Source organism: Trichechus manatus, unplaced genomic scaffold, assembly GCF_000243295.1.
Source record: "Trichechus manatus latirostris isolate Lorelei unplaced genomic scaffold, TriManLat1.0 scaffold00088, whole genome shotgun sequence".
In the NCBI taxonomy this organism is placed as follows: Eukaryota; Metazoa; Chordata; class Mammalia; order Sirenia; family Trichechidae; genus Trichechus; species Trichechus manatus.
The window spans coordinates 8,210,639-8,235,508 of NW_004444024.1; the positions used below are offsets into that span (position 1 = coordinate 8,210,639).

General features: G+C 37.9%; 1 protein-coding gene across 3 annotated transcripts in view; it reads right to left on the reverse strand.

Moving 5' to 3' along the window:
- Nucleotides 1-5,480: 5,480 nt before the first annotated feature.
- Nucleotides 5,481-24,870, reverse strand: part of NARS2 (asparaginyl-tRNA synthetase 2, mitochondrial) — a 170,320-nt gene continuing 150,930 nt past the window's right edge. For all 3 annotated transcript variants that reach the window (XM_023736598.1, XM_004382005.2, XM_023736599.1), the window contains 3 exons: nucleotides 12,156-12,253; nucleotides 9,784-9,810; nucleotides 5,481-5,868 (listed from right to left, as the gene is read on the reverse strand). In XM_023736598.1, coding sequence (XP_023592366.1) covers nucleotides 5,724-5,868; nucleotides 9,784-9,810; nucleotides 12,156-12,253 — 270 coding nt within the window. In that variant the 3' untranslated portion in view covers nucleotides 5,481-5,723. The remainder of the gene's footprint in view (nucleotides 5,869-9,783; nucleotides 9,811-12,155; nucleotides 12,254-24,870) is intronic.

The window sequence follows — 24,870 nt, forward strand, 5'->3', positions numbered from 1 at the left end:
AATCCAAGTAAGCATCCTTCATCTATACTTATCTGAAGCAAGCGATTTAAAGATGGGTAGAGTTAATCCATCTCACCAATTGCGTCTTCACTGCCTGTTCAGTCATGCTTGAATGTATAGATTCAATTTATAGAGACTATGAATGTACAGCATTATAGAGGGAAGCTTCTGGCAGATCCTGTCTGAGAGGGACAAAAGGTCAAGCTGTTCCTTAGCTGCTCTGTGACAGTTAAAGAGTCTCTGGGTTGGGTCACAGGGTGGGGGAGTAATGTCTAGATCTGGAATGGATCACTCACACAATTAAGTTCTTGTCAGACCAAAAAAAATGTCAGCACAACTTCCCCAGGCAAGAGGACAGCTGGAAAGTAACTATTTTTCTTCACCTATTTCAAAATTTGAAATGAGAATGTGGATTAACGATGGAAAAAGCATCTACATTTTAGAATACACTCTTATTTGGGTGGTTGAGGCTACCATTTTGGAGTGACGTTTGGAAATCTTGGGAAAACAGAATGTGATTTTCCTCGCACTAAAAACTGGTTACTCCAGTATTAACCCACCCTCAAACCTCCTTTTAACTCACAAATTGAGCCCTATAAGAATATTATTATGGCATAAACTGTTCTTGACTGTTAAACCTATATTTTTTATTCATTCTACATAGAAATCTTTAAAATGCCATTTGTATGTAGAATTTGGATATTCATATATAAGCAGACAAATAGACATTTCAAGTTTTTTCCTGTCGATGCTGCCTGCAAGCAAGAGCTCTGTTTTGGCATTTTTAGCATCTTTGTCTGACACCAGTATTTATTTCTGTTTAAGTATTGGTAAAATAGAAGTTAAGCCAAAGATGGATATTATTAGGCTTGCTATATAAGCGGCAAGCATTTGGTTCAACCAGATACTACAGTATGTTCAGTTGAGAAGGAAAGGAATGAACAAATAAGTAGGAAGTTTTGGAAATATATTGCTGATGACGCTATCAAAAAAACAAGGAATAATATACTTTTGAGTCCTTGAGAAGGAACTTCCCCTACTGCACGTACATCCACCTTGAACACTTAAGTCCATTATTCAACTTTCAGTGATTTGATTTCCGTATACATTTTCAGAGACCTAGTTTGTACTAAAACAGGGAACTATGCATGGTAGGTCAGACTCTAAATAAACTATTCTTAGTGACTATGTCCAGCACAGATTCACACAAGATTAAAAGCTAGAAGGATCCTTGGAGTTTATCTATTCCAAAATGATGGTTCTGCAGATGAAATAACTGGAGGCCACAAAGGTTATCTGAATTGCTAGCACACCACAGCTAATTAATGGTGGCACTAGGACCAGGACCTGGGGTTTCTCCTAATTTAGTAGTCTTCCCATTTATTTCTGATGCCACGTCATCATGTTAACAGTATTATTCCATCTAGTTCCTGAAAAATTACTAGAGGCATGATTCCTAATAGCCTTGGTAACTATACTGCCTCCAGGCATGGAGTTTGTGAATGTTTGTGACCCTTGCTCCACAAAATTAATACGATATCAAGTAAGACTTGAATGCCAAATCAATGTTGGCTGATGCTGCAAATATTTTTAAATGGTTTCTGCATTTTTACCTTCCACATCTAAGGTTAAATAAATACCACTTTTTCAGAGGTGCCCCCTGTTGTAAGCTTATGTATGTCTGCCCTGTTCTTTATATAATAGCATATGTCATAATTTGAAATAATAAACATTTGTTTACTTAATTTATTGCATATCTCCTCCATGAGATTGTAAATTCCATGAAGGCAGGAGTCACTTTTGTTTTGTTCACTACTGTTTATCTAGCACCTACCACAATTCTTGGGTTACAGAAGCTCAAATAATATTTGTTGAAAAAACAAATGAATTTCTCTTTCTAACCTACTGAGGCAAGCCTTATGGAAGCTCTAGTCATCCCTTTTATCCTGTCCTGAACTTGGTATCTAAGCACAAGGGATTACAGTTCCAGGGAAGGGGACTTAAGCTGAGATTTTTTTAAGTTTAGCAAAGGCTACCAATTAGAGAGACTCAGAAATGGAATGAGCTATTTTGCAGAATTCTGAGCTCCTTGTTAAGAAAAGGATGGAAAACCAAGCGCTCAAGTATATAGGATCTCTCTGCATTACGCAGAAGGTCGACCTTGACAACCTCAGAGGTGTCTTCCAACTCTGAGGTTCTGCGATTCTTTTCTTTTCAGATTTTGATTTTCAATTAGGTTAAAATAAAGTGCACATACAAACTCATTACGAAATAACCTAAGAGAAGTCATCTAATGAGCTTTAGGAAATTGATTATTTAGGCATGCATGCCTTTTTACAAATATTTGATGCATACAAATTCTACCAAGTATACAATTTGCTACATGTCCGTATACATGTAACTCAATGAAGACTAAAAGTTTAAAAAAGCTTGTGTTGCACTTCATAGTTTTAAATACATACAAAAACACACATACACATACACTGTTGTATAATTATATCAACTCTGTGAGGAAAATGACACTTGGGTTCACACAGAGTAAGCTGCTTGTTCAAAATCATACATGTAAGTGCCACAATTGTTAGGTCTCAAGCTCTTCACACTCTATCATGCTACTTTTTGACTCCAGAATAACCTATCTTTTACAGAAAAAAAACCAAATCTGTTGCCATTGAGTCGATTCTGAGAACTGCCCCATAGGATTTCCAAGAAGTGGCTGATGCATTCAAACTGCCGACCTTTTGGTTAGCAGCCCAACTCTTAACCACTGCACCACCATATTTCCATAGGACCAGGACATTCTCATCTTGGATTGAAAATATCTTTCTTCTAATTTCACTGGGAAAGGAACAAAGAGAATTAAAAATATAATTGCTGCTTTTTTTCCCCAGAGTATTAATTAAAAATCTATCTTAATGACTATTAGAGAAGTTATAACATTTAATACAAACTAAACTATAACAAAATAGTGATTAAAGAGTTTAAACAATGCAATATCTCATTCCATTAAAACCCCACTGCCGTCGAGTCAATTTCCGCTCACAGCAACCCTAGAGGACAGAACAGAACTGCCGCATGGGGTTTCCAAGGAGTGGCTGGTGGAGTCGAGCTGCTGACCTTTTGGTCAGCAGCCGATCTCTTAACCACTGCGCCACCAGGGTTTCACAACATCTCATTAGTTTTTATAATTAAAGAACTAAACCAAAAACCAAACCCATTGCCATCAAGTAGATTCTGATTCATGGTGATCCCATGTGTGCCAGAGGAGAACTGCTCCATAGGGTTTTCTTGGTTGTAACCTTTACAGAAGGAGATTGCCAGGGCTTTTTTTCTTTAGCACTGTTGGGTGGGTTTGCACTGCCAACCTTTAGGTTAGTAGTTGAGTGCAAACTGTTTGTGACACCCAGGGATCCTAATTAAAGATCCAACCCACCTACTGCCGTCGAGTTGATTCTGACTCATAGCAACTCAGTAGGACAGAGTAGAACTGCCCCATAGGGTTTCCGCGGCTGTAAATCTTTATGGAAGCAGACTGCTACATCTTTCTCCCGCACAGCAGCTGGTAGGTTTGAATCGCCGATCTTTCAGTTAGCAACCAGGAGCTTAACCACTGTGTCACCAGGGATCCTTAATTAAAGACAGTTGTTAAATCAGCATGATAAATGGAGAAAATATTGAAGTTGTCAAGGATTTCATTTTACTTGGATGCGCAATCAACGCCCATGGAAGCAGCAGTCAAGAAATCAAACAATGTATTTATTGCTTTGGGCCAATCTGCTACGAAAGATCTCTTTAAAGTGTTAAAAAGCAAAGATATCACTTTGAGAACTCAGATGTGCCTGACCCAAGCCATGGTATTTTCAACTGCCTCAAATGTATGCAAAAGCTGGTCAATGAAGAAGAATTGATGCCTTTGAATTATGGTGTTGGCAAAGAATATTAAATATACTATGGACTACCAGAAGAATGAACAAATCTGTCTTGGAAGAAGTACAGCCAGAATGCTCCTTAGAAGTGAGAATGGAGAAACTTTGTCTCACGTACTTGGACATGTTATCAGGAGGGTACAGTCCCTTGAGAAGGGCATCATGCTTGGTAAAGCAGAGGGTCAGCAAAAGAGAGGAAGACCCTCAATGAGATGGATTGACACAGTGGCTGCAATGATGGGCTCAGACATAGCAAGGATTGTGCGGACAGTGCAGGACTGGGCAGTATTTGGTTCTGTTGTACAAAGGGTCACTATGAGTCGGAACCAACTCAGTGGCACCTAACAACAACAACAGTTGCTAAATATGATTTTTTCATGTAGTTCGAAGAAAGATTTCAATTCACATAGCAATTTCATTAAGTCAATTAATATTATTTGCATGAGACCCTAAGAAGGAATGTTTTCTTCTGTAATGTTAAGTAAAACACTGAGAATAAGATGGAAATAAGTCACAAGTTATATGGCAAGGGAGAAAACATTCAACATTTTATTTTTAGTTACTAGTTGTTTCTCAAAGATTACACAACGGTGGTGATCTAATGAGTAAAGAAAAAGTAAAATACACTATCTCGTCCTGTCTTAGAGTTTGAAAGGGCCTTTGAGACCGTCTAGTTCAATTTTTTCATTTCTTCTTAATTGAGGTAATAGATTTGAGATTCTACTTCTCTAAGTACCTCTTCTTGGGAGAGTTCATCCTTCCAGGAGTTCATCCTTCCATGAAGTGCCCTTAACTTTCTAAGAAAATCATGATCATTTCTATTTTTCATATGCTATATGTGATGGTTAAGACTGTGTGTCAACTTGGCTGGGCCATGATTCTCAGTGTTTATATGTGATCACTCCCATGAGGGAATCTGCTGTGAGTAGCCAATCAGTTGAAAGGGAGTTTCCTTGGAGGTGTGGCCTGCATCCAAAGATAAGCAGGCGTTCTGGCTTTTTTGCTCACTCTGGATACTGCGGCTGCCTCCTATTCATCTGACCTCCAGTTCTTGGAACTTGAGCTATCAGCTTATCTGCCGATCTTGGGATTCGTCGATCTTCACAGCCTATGCGCGGGAGCCCTGCTCTCTGACCTGCTGATCTGGATTTCAACAGCCCCTGTGGCTGTGTGAATTGAGAGAAGCCTCTATTCTTTTTTTTTTTTTTTTTACATGTCAGATTTTACTTAAGCAAATATTTCCCAGATATTTTATCCCCAACCCAAACCACCTGAGGTGTGAAAGATAATATAATGGCTCACATCTTCATTCAAGATTATTTCAAATGATTCAACCTCAGAGTCAAAATTTATATTTTGTCATTCTCAATTGTGTAATTTAGTGCCTGTATTTTTTTTTTATACTTTTTTTTTTTTAATTGTACTTCAGGTAAAGGCTTACAGAACAAATAGTTTCTCATGGAACAGTAGTACACATACTGTTTTATGACACTGGTTAACAACCCCACAACATGTCAACCCTCTAACGAGAAGCCTCTATTCTGATCCACAGACTTGGGACGTTCCAGCCACTACAATCCCATGAGCCGTTTCCTTGATATAAATCTATATATATATTTATACTCTTTACTGGATTTGCGTCTCTAGAGAACCCAGCCTAAGACACTATACTTTATGGTAAGACAGTTACACATTGAAAATGTCTGCATTTCTAAAATCCAAACATGCAATCTCCTGCATGCATATCCATGTGCAGTGTCTCTGCCACAGGGTGACTGTTGTTAACCAATCTTCCAGCTATAAAAGACACGAATGAGTAAACCTTGGAAAAGGGATAACATCTTTGATATTGTCAACTCCCAAGATGCACTGCAGGTAGCGTTCAAATCCCATCCCAAAACCTCCATGTGGCACAGATCCAAATCGACGAAGGTCCAGATACCTGTTTTTTCAAAAAACAGAGAATCATCACCTATAAACGCTATATGAGATCATTTGTTATGATTAGAACTTTATGTTTCAAAAGTATTTTGTAATCATTTGTTATTGTCCACATCATTGTGGTAGACCAGTCTTTTCCCCCAACAGACAGATGAAGGAAACAGAGAAGTTAAAGTGACCTATCCAATGTTACCCAGACAAACAGCTGCAGATCCTGCCATCTAGTCGTGTGCTTTGGTCACCTGATCCTTTTTTTTTTCCTTTTTCTTTTTAAGTTGTTTATGTATTTATGTACAGAAAACTTGCCTAAGGAAGGCTACAGAAAACTTTTTAACAGATTTCTTTAATAGTTTTCTTGAAAATGCATTCCGTTTCGATTTTTTGGTATGCTAATGATAGTGTTTTTTTTTTTTAACCTAAAATTATATTGTTCAATACATAGAGGAGAATTAAGAGTTTTGCCTGATACATTACCAAAAAAAAAAAAAATAAAATTTCCTCTAGATGAGAGTGTCAGCTATACCAGGGGCAGGAACTGTGTCTTAATCTTGTATCTCCAGCCTGCTATATAGTTGTTACTCAATATATGAAGATTTATTGTTTGAAGGCACAAAAATAGACTCTTGAGTGCTGGAGTGAGTAGAAACTTCCAGTTCTCTGCTTCAGGCCTAGTGGAAGACGTTCAGGGTCTTTTTTCTGAAAGCTTAGAAGCCTCTGATGTCCTTCCATGCATATTCATATTCCAGGCTGGGTATGGGGCCACTGAATATGTGTGTATAAATCTAAGCGGATGACCTTACCTACCTAAGTGGATGGCCTTACCAGGGTGCACAGCCACTAGCCCACACTCTGATCTACAGGTCTGCAGAATTCTGATTCATGTGAACTATTACTGAGCACTACTCATTTGATCACATCTGAGCTAGCTGATTTCCACTTGTGTTAACTCTTGAATATCTCTGTTTCCTTCACATGGCATTAACTGATGAAATGAGGATATGATGCCCCCCAACATCTGGTGAGAAACACTATACATTATACAGATGAAACCAGTCTCAGAGAGGTTAAGTAAATTTCAACTTAAGATTGCATGATTAGAAAATGGTAAAAGCATGATTCAAACTCACAAATGCACCAGCCTGGGATAAAGTTATTTTAGGAAGGTAACAGCAGGAGGAAGACTCTGTAAATATTTTTATTATGTCCTTTGTGGGAGAATTCTTGAATTATACAGTATTGATTAAAATAAGCTTATGGATTCTTGAATGATTTGTAAAATCAGCTCCAGAATAAGACTTAAGTGCCAAAGATGGTAACCACTTGATTCCTCAAGGATAAAGACTACTGTTATGGATTGAATTGTATCCCCTCAAAATATGTGTCAGCTTGGCTAGGCCACAATTCTCAGTATTATGTAATTATCTTCCACTGTGTGATCTGATGTGATTATCCTCAATTTTGTGATCTGATGTAACTATCCTATGTATTGCAAGTCTTAATCTTTAAGATGTTGATGAGGCAGGATTAGAGGTAGTTATGTTAATGGGGCAGGATACAATCTACAGGATTAGGCTGTATCTTGAGTCAATCTCTTCTGAGATATAAAAGAGATTAAACAAGCAAGCAGAGATCAGAGGACCTCCTACCACCAAGAAAGAGCCAGGAGTGGAGTTAGTCCTTTGAACTCGGGGTCCGTGTACTGAGAAACTCCTAGACCTAGAGGAAGACTGATGACAAGGACCTTCCCCCAGAGCTGACAGAGAGAGAAAGCCTTCTACTGGAGCTGGTGCCCCGAATTTGGACTTCTAGCCTCCTAGACTGTGAGAGAATAAACTTCTGTTTGTTAAAGCCATCCACTTGTGGTATTTCTTTTATAGCAGCACTAGATAACCAAGACTACTGCCTATCACCTATTTCTCCACCACTGATAATAATGGTAATATTTATTGGCATTTTAGGGAGTTAAGATTAAGTATTTATCTTTCTAAAATAAAAAATGAATTGCAACTAGGTGAGTTGCAAGCAGGTGAGAGGTCAATATGACAGGGGTATCTAGTATAAAACCACAGGTTAGTAAGAACTATAAGGAATAATGGGAGGAACAGTCTTCAGTAACTGAAATGTTTGGTAGTTGAATTAACCTTAAGTTCAGAAGGCATGGGGATGGGGTATATTTCGATTTAGTGACAAAATGAGACGAAGGGCACACCAAACCACCTGGCACAAACATCTGGAGGACCTGAGCTGGCTGCTGACTCTGCAGCAATAGCTTTAGATGGTTCTAAATTTCTCATACATCTATGTTAAAACATTTCATAAATGTCTAGAAACTCAATTCAGCAGAGGGATTCAGTTTATAGCTAGTTTTTCTTCCCTTTACTTTGACAGATGAAAACAAATCCACTTTTAAGGAAAAAATTTTCTAATGAGTATGTATTTGGTTTGGTTCTTGTTAAATTGATTCTAGGGTGGCCAGATTATAGAAGAAATTCTATAAAATTTGTGGAACTATTTACAGATTTTATTTGCATGTGGTATGTAGAAACAAGAAGTGAGTAAATTCTTAGACACCTAGGATGGCTACCCACAGTAGTGGAACACTAGCAGAGATCACAGACTTAAGGATTTCTGAAGTTCCTTCTACCTTTAAAATACTATGATCATCGTATAAAAGAAAGCAAATTCAATAATAAAAATATTTATACTTGGAGATTTGAAGAGTTTCAAAACTTCAGTTGGGGAAAGAATAGTTTTGAAATGATTAATAAAGGCTAGAAAAAAGACTAAACTTAACCAATAATTAAAATCTGTATTTAGTTCTTTATTATAGCTAGTTTTTACATATTGTGAATATTATCTCATGGACATAAACTGAGGTGAAGTGCATAAGTTTGCTCAATCAGACTTATTTACTTAATAACAGGACTCAGAACAAAGTAAATAAAGGGAGAAGGAAATTAGCATTTATTGTATTTCTATATCATGTAGATATTTAACCTACTTTGTTTCACTTCATCCTCAAAACAACCCTGTGAATTAGCTATTATTCTATTTTATAGCCAAGAAAACCAAGGCTCAAACAGATTAAGCAGTTTGCTCAAGGTCTTTACTGGCAAAGACTGGCATTCAAAGGTCATTACTTGAACTCAGTTTTAACTCTTTTGCATCTGTGAAATCTAGCTCCTTCATTACCAAAAGGCAAGAATGTAACTTGCTCCTTCCTTCTCCTGAGAACAGAAAAAGAACTAACAATATTGTCGATATTATTACATTAAGATCCTGAAGGAGTGCTATTACAGAAACATAATACTTTGAATATACTGAAACATACTTGAGGAAAGGTTCTGCAGAAAGAAAGGCAGAACAACTTTGGTTAAGTGAATGTATGAATGCAGAAGGGTGATCTTCCATAAGGCAGCTCAGATTTCTACAGTTGATGAAGACCTTACGGATCACTTGGCCCTAGCCCTTATTTCACACATAGAGAAACTGAAGCATAATGGTTAAGAACAAAGGTTTTCAGTTCAGACAGACCTGGGATCAAGTCCTGCTCCACATTAACTGTATGATCTTGGTTAAGTTAGATAACATCTCTAGGCCTTAGGCCTAGAGTGATAATAAAATGGGGGACAATAATAGTACCTAATTCACAGGGTGTTGTGTTGATTAGATGAGATAATACACATAAAACATAGTTATGTGGCATATAATAAGCAGTAAATAAATGGTAACTATTATTATTACTATTTTTCAAGGATCTAAGGGGAGTAAGTAATCTTCTGAGCCCCTATCCATCGTGCTTTAACACTCTTCCGTACTGTCTTGGAGTGGTTAAAATCTAAATACAGAAAACAAACTGTTCTATGTAACTCAGACCAGCAGCTAGAATAAGAATCATTAGGGGCCACATTCTTACCATTGGTAGGCTTCTGTCAGTCCTAATCTGTAAAAGGAAGATAACAAAATTCAGGAAACGGCAATAAGATAAATATAAAAACCCAGCCACTGAGTCGATTCCAACTCACAGTGACCCTATAGGACAGAGTAGAACTGCCCCATATAGTTTCCAATGAGCGGCTGGTAGATTCAAACTACTGACCTTTTGGTGAGCAGTCGAGCTCTTAACCATTGTGCCACCAGGGCTCCTTGGTAGAGGTAACCTGAACAACCCACTGCCCTTGAGTTGATTCCGACTCATTGTGACCCTACAGGACAGAGTAGAACTGCCCCATAGGGTTTCCAAGGCTGCAAATCCTTAGAGAAGCAGACTGCCACATCTTTTTCCTGTGGAGCAGCTGATGGGTTCGAACCAGTGACCTTTTGGTTAGAAGCTGAGCACTTAACCAATGTGCCACCAGGGCTCCTTCAAGATAAATATACTATCAAACATTTATTCTGGGTTGTGTGCAAACAGCTCTTTATAAAGAAGTATACAACATAGCCTGCACCCTCAAATAACAGGCAATATAGTTGATGAGCTGGAACTTTATTTTATAGTAAGTTAGCTTATAATCCAAGGTATTATCAAATAAGTGATATAGGCAATACATGCTATAGAAAGAAAATATGGTCCAGAGACCAAAGGAAAGGGTTCATCTGAGATGAGCTTAGTGCTCTGTGACTATTATTAACAGTAACAAAAGTGTTATTATTACTATTTAAGGTTGTTGGGAGGCACACATAGACAAGAGAAGAATACAACTTTCATTTTACAACATTAAAATAATAATGTAGATTCTGTGGCTGCCTTCACAATATGATTGCAAATTGGTTCTTGTCTAATTTGAGAAATGTTAATAAAATTTTAAGCTCTTGGTATTAATTAAAATTAATTTCAGCACTTTTATTATAAAAGTGTTTGGGATCACAGTATATCTGAAGTGATCAGGACTCAGAAAAATTCAAATATACAAAAATACAGAAAACATGAACAGAGGTCACAGACAGATTCCTGAGATAGAGAAAGATACATATCCATTTTATTAGGAGAGATAAATTTGGCTATTATCAGATATTAGGTAAACATTTAACGTGTTATGAGGAAAGGTTTCCTGAAGGAAGGAAGCAAGCAAAGAAAACAGACCAATTAATCTTTCAACAGATGAGGTATCGTGCCATGTATGATTTTAACTGTCCTTTTTAAAAAACTCAGAGAATCCTCAGATTCTTTTCACCTAAAGAGTCTGATCTTCACTTCAATTCCACAATTTTCCCAGGACTTTCTAACACTATAGTAGTAATAAGGAGTTAGTAGTCTGGCTGATAAAAAGAATTCTCACAGACTGTTTATCCTCCTTCTTCTGGATCCTAACCAATAGAGCAATTTAAATGATTGGGATTACAAAATCAAGCTACCTGATTTGTAGGTTGGGATCTTGGAAAAGCATCAAACTATTTAAGTACTTCTCCACTAGGAAAAGGAGGCCATACAAATGGCTAACTTAATAGGATATGTTCAAACAATCATGGCTTTTCCAGGTTACCGTGAAACCCAGTATTATCTGGAGAGAAGGATTAAGCCTACAGACATGAGAAAGTCTTTTTTTTTTTTAAGCCTGGCACAGCAAAAGTGAATATCATTGAAAATAGAGGTTTATAACCTTGGTTAGTTTAGGAAGTCATTGTGGTTTGTTGGCAGATTGTGTACACAGGAGTGGTAATTCAATTAGAAACATGATTCCCTACATCCCATCTCCAAAACGTTTTCTATGTGTTTATGGATTTATTTCCCAGGTTACAAACAGTGAGTTGAAATAAAGACACTCAAATAGCTAAATCGAGACCCTTAGGTAGTAGAGAACTTGAAGAACTGAAGCCTGCTTATTCTAAACGCTAGCTTAGCAGATATTTTTTACTAGCTTTCTTTCCCGTCTTTACCCTTTCCCTGGTTCAGAGTCTTTCTTTTTGTCCCTGAAGGAGACTGCCAATCATAACTGACAGTAAATTAGAAAAGAGCAGAGAAGAGAAAAATAAGGGACGAGCTATAAAGGGAAATCCCCTTTCTCCTTTTATTATTAATTTTATTTTTTAAAAGCAACTGTCCCTTGGGAGAAATACATGCAAACTGTGGGCAAATATTCTTGTAGCCTTGTTTCCTGTTACAATTTCAGTCTTTGAAAAAAGCTCAGATAGGTTAAGTAATAATTTGCTCAGGGTCACATAGAATCTGAGATTCAGGTCTGTCAGGTTTCAAAGCCCGTGAGCTTTTCTCTATTACTTTACCATGACTACCTGGGAGTGTCTCATCCCTAATTTCTGTACAGTATTTCTTTTAGGTCTGACCAATACCTAGCCAGTTGCTGCTCTAAGAAATGGTACCGTTCCTCTCTGAGGCTTCCTCCAAAGAGCTCCCCAACTCCAGGGACTAGGAGATCAACAGCAGCAACCTAAAAAGGAAAAGAAAACCATACACAACCTTACATTTTCAGTGTGATTCCAACAACAGCTTCTCAAGCAAGTGGAACTTTTAACATTTTGACAAATATTTAACTGTTTACCAGAATCTTGTTTACTTAATTGGTCCATGCTGTTTCAATACCAAACGTTTAATATTATCTTTAGAATGCACGTTACGCAAAATGGAAGGTGGACAATTTCCTCTCCCTTCTTGTACCCTTTATGTGGTCTACATAACAAAAACGTGTTTGCTTCAAAAAAGTGATATAAATGCTAATTATAAAAACACAGAAAGTATTAAACATTGTGAAATATTAAAAAGTCACCCATTGCCATGCAGAAGCAATTACATTCTGGTATATTTTCTTTCTTACATGGTAGACATGAAATGACATATAAAATTTACCCTTTTAATTGTCTTACCTAATATTATCCAATAACTACTTTACCTCTGTCAGTAGAATCACCTCACACACTTAAAGTTTTAATGGTTGCATAGCTAATTGTTGAGAATAGCATAGTTTATTTTGGTGCTCTCCTTTTGTTGAACATTTAGGTGTGTGTGCGTTTTTGTTTTTGCTCTTATAAACAATGTGGTGATGAAGATGTTGGAATACAGACTTTTCTTTAATTTGTAGTATTTTGTTAGGACATGTAAAATATGCTCTGATTAGTAATCAAAAAAGTACAAATTAAAACAAGATACCATCTTGGAGTTATCAAAATGGCATAAATAATATAGACAAGAGAACTTGATACAACCTTTTTGGTCAACAATTTGGCAAGAGATAATCAAAAGCCTTACAAATGCAATATGCTCTGACTCAGCAAAACCAATTCCTGGAACTAGTCCTAACAAAATATTCAGAGATGCAAAAAAAAGATTAACACATAGGATGTTTATTATGGCATAATTTATAATAAAAAAAATTCAAGGCAACAATCTAGCATCAATAGGAGACTGCTAGATTAATTTTAGACATGGATAGAAAAAAGACTGACATATACATAATGATATGTTAATTGTGCTGCCACTGTGATGGGATTATGGATTTTTTTAAACTGCTTTCTTGATTAGATAGGAACCTTAGGGGGCAGTGAGTTTATGTTAAAAGGAGGGTGAAAATGGTTGCGCAACTTGGAGAGTATAATCAATGTCTCTGAACGGTACATGTGGAAACTACTGAATTGTTTACATTTTGCTGTGTATATTCTCAAAAATAAGAGAATAAATTTAAAAATTGCTTCCTTCTTTTTTTGTATTTTCTTATTTTCTACAAAAAGATGCATTTTACTTTCTACAAAAGAGACATATTTTACTTTTGTCACAGGAAAACAACAGAAAACTTTCAGTAGGGAAAACAGTAGCTTGATATTTTAATTTGAATTTTTCAATTACTAACCAAAACCTAGCCCACTGCCATGGAGTTGATTCTGACTCATAGCCTACATGACAGAGTAGAACTGCACCACAGGGATTTCAAGGCTTTACAGAAGCAGACTGCCACATCTTTCTCTCATGGAGCAGCTGGTGGGTTTGAACCATCAACGTTTCGGTTACCAGCTGAGTGCTTAACCATTGTGCCACCAGGGCTCCTTCTTCAATTACTGTTAATATTTAATTTTTAAAAAATGTTTATTTGCTATCTGTATTACTTTGTGACTTGGTAGTTCCTTTTTGGGGGCAGGTGGATTTTTTAAGCCCAAATTTGAAGGTGCAAAACCAAAGAAAGATTCAGTGCAACAAATGTAAAACTAAGAAGGCACAAAATGCATTTTAATCTATAAATAGTTCATATTATATTATAAACTCTTATCTTAAACTGTATCTCACTTTACTACTAAGCCATCTTCCCAGTTTTGATTTCATAACTTTTGACTGCGATATGGTTTACAAATAATTGATTAATAAAGAATATAATAATAAAAGAATGTACCCCAAATGCTGTATACCTTACCCTCATGACTGCAATTAAAGAGCTAACATTAGGTAAAGTTCTTACCAAACCTGTTGCCATCAAATCAATTCTGACTCACGGTGACCCTATAGGATAGAGCAGAATTTCCCCATAGGGTTTCCAAGGAGTGGCTGGTAGATTAGAACTGCCAATCTTTTGGTTAGCAGCCTGAGCTCTTAACCACTGTGCCACCAGGGCTCCAAAATTCTTACCACTAGGCTGAATTAGAGAGAGAACAGAGATTCACTAATGGTTTGTACTTTTACTAAATCTCTTGCCACTCAAAAAGCTGATAAGGAGAAAGTGTACAGACAGGCGTTTGTCATGCTAACATTGCTTGATTACCACTTTAGGCAGTAATTCTTCTATGAACTTGAGAGGCCTACAATGAGCAAGCACTTCAGAAAGTAGATTTGGTGACTCAGACACAATGGTAGGTAATGAAAACTAAAGCAATCAGTTTGGACAGGTAGGCAAGAAAGCCTTACTAATGTGATGATGAAATTCTCATGAACTATACAATTAACAGAGTTGGACTCTACCAGGACCCTGTGGTTATCACTTCTATTCTCAAAGAAAGGAGAAGGTTCAAAGGTGATTTTTATGGTCACTGAAGGACTAGCATCTTCATTTCCCAGTATCTTGCTTTTAGACATAGCTAAAATATGCTAGGAGTTGAGAGACACAAGGTAGAAAAACTTTTTCTTGCGTTCAATTTAGAGTTTTTAATTTAGAAATATATGTAATCAGGGTTGGCAGAGACTAGTCAACCAAGTGGCTCTCTCGTCTTTGCTTCAAAATATTTAATGACAGGGAACTACTACCCCTGAAATAGAGCATTCCATCCTTGTTCAGCTCTATTAGGAAGGGACAGATATATCCAAAACATCATTTACAGGATTTTAAAGCAGGGACCATGCCATGTAACAATGGTGGGCAATAACTGCTTCTGACACTGCAAGTACAGTCATGTGTCCCTTAATGTTCACTATATGTTCTGTGAGATAGGCTGTTATGTGATTTGGGGTTGTACTAACACTGTAGTACAGTATACACAGGCAATCTCCGGGTTACGTGCCCAGCCCCGCCCACTGTTCCTTCAGTCTGAGAAGCAGGAGCAGCCCGGGCCCAGCAGCCCGCGCGGCGGACGGCTCCACGGGATACAGGAGGCCGGCTTTGCCGGGTGTGCAGTTGCAGGCGGGGTAGGGGGCTGCTCGGAAGCAGGATCGGGATTTTGCGCCTGTCCAGGCATAGCGGGTATGGAGAGGTGGCCGTGGGGACTGGGTGGGGAGCAGGTGTGCGGGTGCCTAGAGCACAGCTGGTGGTGGCGGTCCGGGCTCCTGCTGCTTAGCCCGTGCCCTAAACAGGAATGGAGGAGCCCTGACAGGTGCTGCCCTGCACGCCAGGAGGGACCCGCTGCAGGGCTGGTGAATAAAGCCACGAGGAGAGGAAGGAAGAGGAGGCACTGCGGGGACTGGGATGTGCCCTGCAGCACCGTTGCTCCTTCACTCTGAGGGTTTGGGGTCTTTAAAACCATTGGGGGTAAATAATACACAAAAGGAGAGCTGCCTGCCCTCTTAAACAAACGAACAAAAAACCTTACGGGACCATGGACATATATGCAGTCAGACTTTGCCTGAACAGACATTACACTCACATGACTGTACATGCAAAGCTTAAGAGCCAGGGCTAAAAAGGACTATTGCTCAAAATGATGGTGAAGAATCAGCTGTCATAGAAAAGCAGGAAGTAGGTGGTCCAGATCAGACCAGTGGCCAGAGATGAGGGAATGAGGCAGCTTTTCAGTGCGTTGTTCTGCTTTCTCTACGTTGTTCATAAGCATCAAACAACAGGTTTATTTCTTGCTTGGTCTTGTTCCTAATACAACTAAAATAAACAAACAAAAAACCCTTTCGGATTTCAGTACTTTTTGCAGGTCTAAATTATGTTAATTTTGGGCCTGAGTTTTTCCAATGCTATTTTTAGAAGACTATAAAACGCTCATACTTATCTTTGATTACAAACCTGTCGTTTAAAAAAAAATTTTTTGAGCTCACTGGAGAATTCTTCCTAATGACTAGAGTACCTGTCTGATTACACCCAACTATTTCACACTGGCCATTATAAAATTAAGGTGATAGCTGCTGTATTAGTCAGAAGAAGGCTAGGTTATGTGTAGTTACAAACAACTCCAGAAGTTGGCCTCTGCTCATTAGATACTAGCTGCACTCCACCAACTGTGACAACCAAAAATGTTTCCAGACATTGCCATTTGTCCTCGGGGTGGTGGAGGGAAGGACCACCCTTGATTAAGAACTATTGCTTTACAACAATGAATTTACTCTTTTTTTTTCACTGATGGTACATGTCTATACTGGCCTGAAGCTGATAGAATAGCCTCTTTCTCTTTGCTGGTCTTGTAGCAGATAAAAAAAAGAGCACAGAAAACTATGTGCTAAAAACATTTGTCCAGAAGTAATGCATGTACATATATCACTTCTGCTTACAATTCATTGGCCAATGCAAGTCACACGACTAAGCTCATGTCAAAGGGGTAAAGAAGTGTAACACTCTGCCAGGGAGGAACAGCAACTATTTGTGTACAATAAAAAGTCTACCAAGTTGCTTTTTACCCATCTGCTTGAAATCTTCCACTTACACTCTCCCAACCAATTACTCATTGTTAATTTGAATTAAGCACAGCATAGCAGCTCCCTGTTTTCTTCCTCTATACTCTGAGAGAGGAACTTATTAGGAAAGAACTTATCAAAATAGTCTATTTTATTTGAATTAAAATTTTTAGAATATATCTGGATAAAGTCCCATATCACTACTTTATCTTCACTCTGTACTAATTTTGTGATATATAGAAGGAACACATACATCATCTATGTCCTTTCTTTGTCGAGATGGTCTGAAAATTCACATTCTCAAGTGGGTGAATTTCCTGTATGTTTTCTTGGACTAGAGAGTCAACTTGCTTCCCCTCTTAACAGATCTGTACTTTTTGATTAAGGTATTCCTTTACAATGCCTCATCAATATTCTACGACCAAAAGATACTATTTCTTTTTCAGCAAGGACAGATTCACTTTCTTCGTGAAGAAAGGCCACGAAGGCTTTGCTTGATTCTCTTCCTCCATATAACATTCTTCTCTTCTCCTCCATTACTTTAGGTTTAGGTTCCCTTCAACCACATCAGACTCTCATACTTCCTGCTTTTCTTTTATAATTATATCCTCCAATTACCTACAGATTCTGCAAATATACTATAGCTGGACCCACTGCCGTTGAGTAGATTCCGACTCGTACTGACTCTATAGGACAGAGTAAAACTGCCCCATAGAGTTTCTAAGGCTGTGATCTTTATGGAAGCAGACTGCCCCATCTTTCTCCCATGGAGCAGCCGGTGGTTTGAATTGCTGACCTTTTGCTTAGCAGCCAAGAGCTTAACCACTGCACCAGCACGGATCCTTGCAAATACACTATACTATATCATAATACAGCAAAGTAGTTCCCAACTATAAATAAAGACACTTACATTTGGTATACTAGAGCTGCACTTTCTTCTGGCATGATATAAAAAATACTGCACTCGCTAAAGACAACTAGGACAACCCCTCAATTTTCATACCTCTTAGTTAGGGTTGGGATTCCAGGCTGGATTCTTCTACCTCATGTCTCCCCCTTGGTAACTACAGGGGCTAGTTACTATAGAAACTGTCTGTCAGGCTCTAGTGAAGATAAAGGGTACATACAGATATAATACAAACAATCTATAACGTAAGTTTCAAAAGAGAAATATATACAAAATACAGAACGTGAAGGAAATTACACAAACTTCTTCCCTTGGAGAAGTAATGAGAAAAACTTGGTTGGGTCGTGTGTTTGTCAAGTCACTGGTGGGGTGGGTTGACTGCAAACAGGCTGGGAAGAAGCAAGTTGCCTAGAACATTAGCTGGTGATTACAATTTGTCTTTATGGGCAGGCAGAGCTATGGTTTATGGGAGGAGCAGCTGGCTTCAAGAGTAGAACAGACAGGAGGGATTAATCCTAATTAGGGAAAATGGGGAAGTTCACAGATAAATATGGTATAATAGCAGATTAGACTTCATCATAAATAACTATATAGCACGATAGAAAGTATTAAGAACCACAAGAAAAATGCAGATAAAGTACCATGAATAATCATGCAGACCACTGTAACTATCAAAAGTATAGATACTGATTAATCACTAACGGCAATTCTGGCCAATTTCAGTGTGCTTGGAGAGTCAGAAAGCCACCTGCAAAGGTAACTCTAAAACTGGGCTACTGTATAGCACCCATTTTCTGCTCTCTCAAGTCTTGCATGCCAGGCTTTCCAAACAGCTAGACTCTTTAGGGCATGTCTGAAGTCAGTTAGGGCATATAATCTTTGCCCCTGGGGGATGAAGCTGCAAGCTTTTGAATTCCCCTTTAGGAAAAAAATCTCCATATCTTTTAATGCGATGACCCAAAGCATACTTATTTATTCCTGCTTATAATTTTTATCTATAATTATTTCTGAGCAACACAGATGATAGGTAATGATACAGGAACCCCCAAAGTAATTCAACTTTCTTATAATATTAGTCTTTTTCTTGGAACCCTATTAAATCTCAGTAAAGAATCTCCCATGAACTTGAAATTTTAGAAGTCCTTCTGAATTTACAATAGTCTGTACTTCATGGAAAAAGACAGGGTTCAAAGAGAAAGGAATATATAAATAGCCTATCTGTAGGCTGGTGGTTACTGGGAGTAACGATCTAGATAATGAACAGGAACTAGAGATGTAGCTATTATTAGGGAATTCACCTGTTGCATAGTGAAACGTCCTCTTAATGCAAAGTTAACCAAATTTGATCACTTTTGTAATTAAAAATCTCTATTGTGTTTCTATGCATCTTTGGGGGACTTACAGGAAGTACAAAGACTTTAGTTCTGCTGTCTTTTCACTCTCTTACACAGAAAGCAATGAAGGCTACAAAGAATTTTGCCACACTCTTTGCTAACTTCCCTACCCTTAAAATCTATTCCACTTTGGGCACATCTTCTAGACCCAGAATGCTTCCTGGTACATCTCCCTCCTTTGCGTATGAAATCTGCTAAAGTCACACAGCTGCAGTGGCGTGTTGTCTAGAAATAGTTTGTGTTGGTATTCAAGCTGAACAAACCCTTGTCTCTATTTATGACACTCCCTTCTGACTCCTACTCTTTGATTACAATCAATGTGCTTAAAATAAAACTGAAACTTTGTATTAAAAAAACAAATAGGCTACATAGGAACAAGACCATAACCTTCTCTATGCTAACTTCAAAGACAAGCAAAAAAGTTTAATGTCCCTTCCTCTGCTACCTCTCTTCCTACTTATCTCAGTATTTTAAAATACTGATGAAAAACATAAACTGAGTCACTCCTTATTCACCTTCTCACAGCCTGCTACCAACAACGAGCAACATTACACACTATTATTAAAAGAAAAAGAATGATCCACAAACCATAGGAAACATGTTTGTGGTTTAGCCTCTTTGAGCTTTCTCTCTAACTGCTAATACAGATAGTATTTTGCCTCTGAAAACAACCAAGGCACAGCAGGGAAACAGAGCCTTCCAGAAGTGACAGTGAGAAGACGTGGATGGGCTGTGCGCAGCAATGGCTGAAAATAGACTTTGGCTGACAATCTGGCTTTACTACTTCTACTGCCTGAAAAAGGAAAAAGTTTTACCTTTTGAAAAGATTTTAATGGCTCCAAAGGAATGGAATCCTCACCCTGCCCAAAATATACGTTCGTTCCCTTTCTCTCAGGGCCAAGATAGATTTACCACATTTCTTTCTTTCTTGTTGTTGTGTGCCGTGGACTTGATTCTGACTCATAGAGATCCTATAGGACAGAGTAGAACTGCCCCATAGGGTTTCCTAGGCTGTAATCTTTATGGGAGCAGATCACCAGGTCTTTTCTCCTGCAGAGCAGCTGGTAGGTTTGAACCACCGACCTTTTGGTTAGCAGCCGAGCACTTAACCATTGTGTCACCAGGGCTCCTTCTTTCTTCCTTAAAGAAACAAAACTGGTTGCTGTCGAGTCAATTCCAACTCATTGCTACCCTATAGGAGAGGGCAGAACTGCGCCCTAGGGTTTCCAAGGAGCAGTTGGTGGATTCGAACTGTAGACCTTTTGGTTAGCAGCTGTAGCTCTCAAACACTGTGCCACCAGGGCTCCCTATCTTCTGTAGGGAGCTCTAAATTCCAAGTGAGCCAGAACAAAACATCAGTTGGGGGCTACGAAAAGGTTCACACATGAGTATCTTGGCTTGAGAGAGAAAAACATTTCTGTGAACAGCACCACTCTTCTTATAATTAGTCTGGCATCCGGGAATCATCTTTGACTCCTCTGTCTTCCTTATCTTCTACATCCAGTTTATATACAGACCCCTGATCAGTTTTTGAGAATGTTTCTCAGTTTTATCTTACTATTTTCTTAGTTGAAGATCTCCCCATTTCCCGATTACAATCTATCCCTGCATGCCACTTGTCAGGTTAACCTTTATCTTGTCATCATCTTAAAAAAAAAAAAATTCAATGGCTTGCTACTTCTTACCGGATCAAGGTCAAGCTACCTGTAGCATTCTAAGCTTGCCATAATTTGTTCCCATCTTACTGGCTATCTTTATCTCCCAATAACTCCCTATTCTCTTGCCCTAATATTTTTATAGTGTTTTAATTTTCAGAACAATTTCATAAACATTAGTTCATCTGGTCACCACAAAAAGCATGTAATGTATACAAGGATAATATCCTCTTCTAAAGTAAACTTTTCTTTATTGAAGTGTATGTACAAAAAGTACACAAATAACTGTATAGTTCTATAAATTTTCACTAAGTGAACACATCCACGAATCACTGCCCAGATCAAGGAATAGAACAATATCCACACCCAAAAAGTCCCCCTCACAACCTCTTTCAGTTATTACCACCAAACCTCTTTCTTGTCCTGTATCACGGCAGGGTAGTTTTGCCTGTTTTTGAACTTTCTATAAATAGTATCATACAGTTATATTTTGTTATGTTTGGCTTATTTCACTCAGCACATTTGTGAGACTCATTATGGTGATACACGTATCAATAGTTTATTCTCACTGCGGTATGTTGTTGTTAGTTGCTGCTGAGTTGATTCTGACTCATGGTGACCTCATGTGTATAGTAGCCCATTATATGAATATGGCATAATTTACTTATTTATTCTACTGTTGATGGATGTTTGATTTTTTTTCCCTCCCATTTTGGGCTATTACATATGTGTTGCTATGTCTAATTCTGTACATGTTTTTTGGTACACATATGTATAACTTTAGCTAGGAGAAAAATTGCTGGGTCACAGAATATGTGTATAATATCTTTAGTAGACACTGCCGATCGGTTTCCAAAGTGATTTTACCAATTTACACTCCCACCAGCAGTGTCTGAGAGTTCCATTTCCTAACATCCTCACCAATAACTGCAATCACAAGCTTTTGTACTTTAGCCATTCTAGTTGGTATGTAGTGGTGTATTTCCGTGGTTTTAATTTGCATTTCCCTGTCAACAAATGAAATTGAATATCATCCCTCGAGAATGCTGAGGTCAAGAAAGGTTAACTAGTGGATACAGGAACAAAACTGAAGTCTCCTGGCTACAAGTCCACTGCTTTTTCTGCTACCTCACATGAACACTTTATTCCAGAAAGATCAGGGCTCTGGCAAAGCCCCCAAACATGCCCTATCCCTATCTCCACATCTTAGCTCCATCACTTACTAGCTGTGTGATCCTGCACAAGTGACTAAACTGCTGCACTGAGATTCAACAGCCTCATGTACCTATTGGCACATGGTATGTACTCAATAAATGTTATTTTCTTCTCTTTTGTACTCTTACAACATTATGTTTGGCACATAATAGGTGCTCAATAGTAGGTGCTGTTGAATTGGAATCTCAGAAATTTAATCTACTTTGTTAATTCTTTCTTCCATTTTCTTCTCTCCACCACTTTAAGCAGATTTCCCCTCTTAATCCTGCTAAGTTAGTTGTTTCTCTATTTAGTTAAGTAATATGATAAAAATAACTTCCCAATTTCCTGAATTTCATTTCTTTGCTACTCTTCAGAATATTACAGCTTTCGAAACACTGTTATTCTACCAGAAGATGTAGAAAATATGTAAACCCACTTTTACCTCAATTCCTAAACTGTTCAAATTCCTTTTCTAGAGGCCCATAAGCGTCCTCTTCAAATGATCAAAAATGCTTGGTAACTTACAAGTTATTCTTATATATTCAGATGCTATGGATCAAATTGTGTCCCCCAAAAATGTGTTGAAAATCCTAACCTCTATGTCCATGGTTATAATCCCATTTGGGAATGGGTTATCTTTGTTACGTTAATGAGACAGGATTAGTGTAGGGTGTGTTGTAAGTCAATCTCTTTTAGAGATATAGAAGAGATTAAACAAACAAGGGAGAGAAACAGAGATGGGGGAAGAGAGATGCTAAGACACATGAAGATTGCCCCAGAGCAGAAGCTCCAAAGAGACAAAGATTTTCCTCCAGAGCTGTCAGAGAGAGAGCCTTCCCCTAGAGCAGGCACTCTAAATTCGGACTTCTAGGCTCCTAAATGTGAGAAAATAAATTTCTGTTTGTTAAAGCCACCTATTTGTGGTATTTCTGTTATAGCAGCACTAGATAACTAAGACATCAAATGAGCAAAGACTTAGACTACATGAAATCAGAGGTCATCTAGTTCAGTTTCCTAATCTTACAGAGGGAAAAATTGAGGCTCAGAGATTGGAGGGATTTGTTTAATGTTATACAGCTAACTAGCAAGAGAGCTGGATTTCAAACCCAGAACTACTAGCTTTTAATCCAGTGTACTTTTCATTATACCACGGTGCATACCTTAATTTTTTTTTTTTTTTTTTTTTTTTTAGGGGGAGGAAGGGAAAGGAAGAAAGAGGTGCTAAGGGGGAAAAATTCCAACTGTAAAAATACATCATTTATTTATCTCTAGTCAAAAGTTACAAGGGTAGCTTGAACACTTACCTACTCTTCTCTTTTGCTCCCTAGAGAAGGCATTTGTGAAATCCAACAGTCTTAAATTTTTTAGATTGTATTGCACTTATTGCAGAAATTCTTGAAACTCTACCACAACCTGTTATTACAGTCTTATTGAAAGAAATGCAAATTTAGATACCTGGCCAAAAGCCTGTTCATTCATCACTGAAAAAAATAAATTAGGGGTAGAAGCAGGTACTTTATACAAGTGAGTTGAAAAAAGATCATAAAATTTAAGAAATCTAGATTGCCAATGAACCAATGTTGTAATCCATGGCTAATGTAGATAGTTTAAGTAAATTATATCTGAATAGTTTAGCTCTGAGAAGCTATATGCTGTAATACTACATAAATTATAGAAGTACACAAAAGTCCTATTATAATGCCTTCAGCGTTCAAGCTGTGAAACCACATTATCGGATAGACTGTGTCACAATTGAAATCTTCTTGGTACTTCTAAATATAAAAAACATTCATGAGTGAAATCTACAATAGAACTGCCTTTTAAGGAATCTTATGTCATAGCATGTCATGATATGACAACACACACAAAAATACTATAACATTATTGTGCTTTATAGAAGTAAAGATTTTATAAAAATTTAGAAGGAAACGAAAAAGGATCTCACACTTAACTGTCTAATACCTCAAATGCTGTGCTATGTACTTTTCATATGTTACCTAATTTAATTCTTACAACTCCGGAAAATATTATCATGTCACTTTTACAGATCTGGAACTAAGACTCAAAGAGTTTAGGTGGCTCATCTAAGATCACGTAATTTATAAGGCACAGAGCTGGGATTTCAACCCATGAGTATCTGATGCTAAAGCCATGGGGCTTTCCTTTATGTGTGGCTTTCCTTTATGTATTGCTATTACTCAGAAAATTTAGATGCTCTTTAGTCTCCCAGTAATTTCCTTAGCAAATCAAGTCACTCACTCACTACTTGTCCACTCTGTGTCTAACACTGTTGGGTTCCAGGGATTCATCCACCAAATGCTATTAGATGCCTGCTATATCCCAGCTATTATGCTAGGCACTAGGGATGCACTGGTGAGGGAAAAAGACATAGGTCCTCTGGTAGAGAAAAGAGTCATAAATAAATGTAAAATTATAACTGTGTTAAGTGTTGTGATAGACTGAAAGTTAGTAGTTCTGGGTCTGAATCCATCGTGGTATTATTATAGTGTCTAACAGAGGTCTCTGCCTTAGTCTGGAGGGTCAAGGAAGATTTCTCTGAGGAATGATGACTGGGCAGAGATATGAAGAATAAGTAAAATTATTTAGGTGAAAAAGATTGTTCTAGTTTGAGGGAAAGTGTGCACAAAGATTATGTAGTGGGAGGAAGCACTGCATGTTTGAAGAGCTGGAAGAAGAGTGGTATAGATATAGCATGTGAAGCAAAGTGGAGCACCACAGTAGATTAGACTAGAGAGGTAGGAGCACCCAGATTATACTGGGCCTTGCAGGCCACATAAAAGGTTTTGGCCTAACAGCAACAGGAGGCCACTGAATAGTTATAAGAAGGGAGATAACATGATCAGAT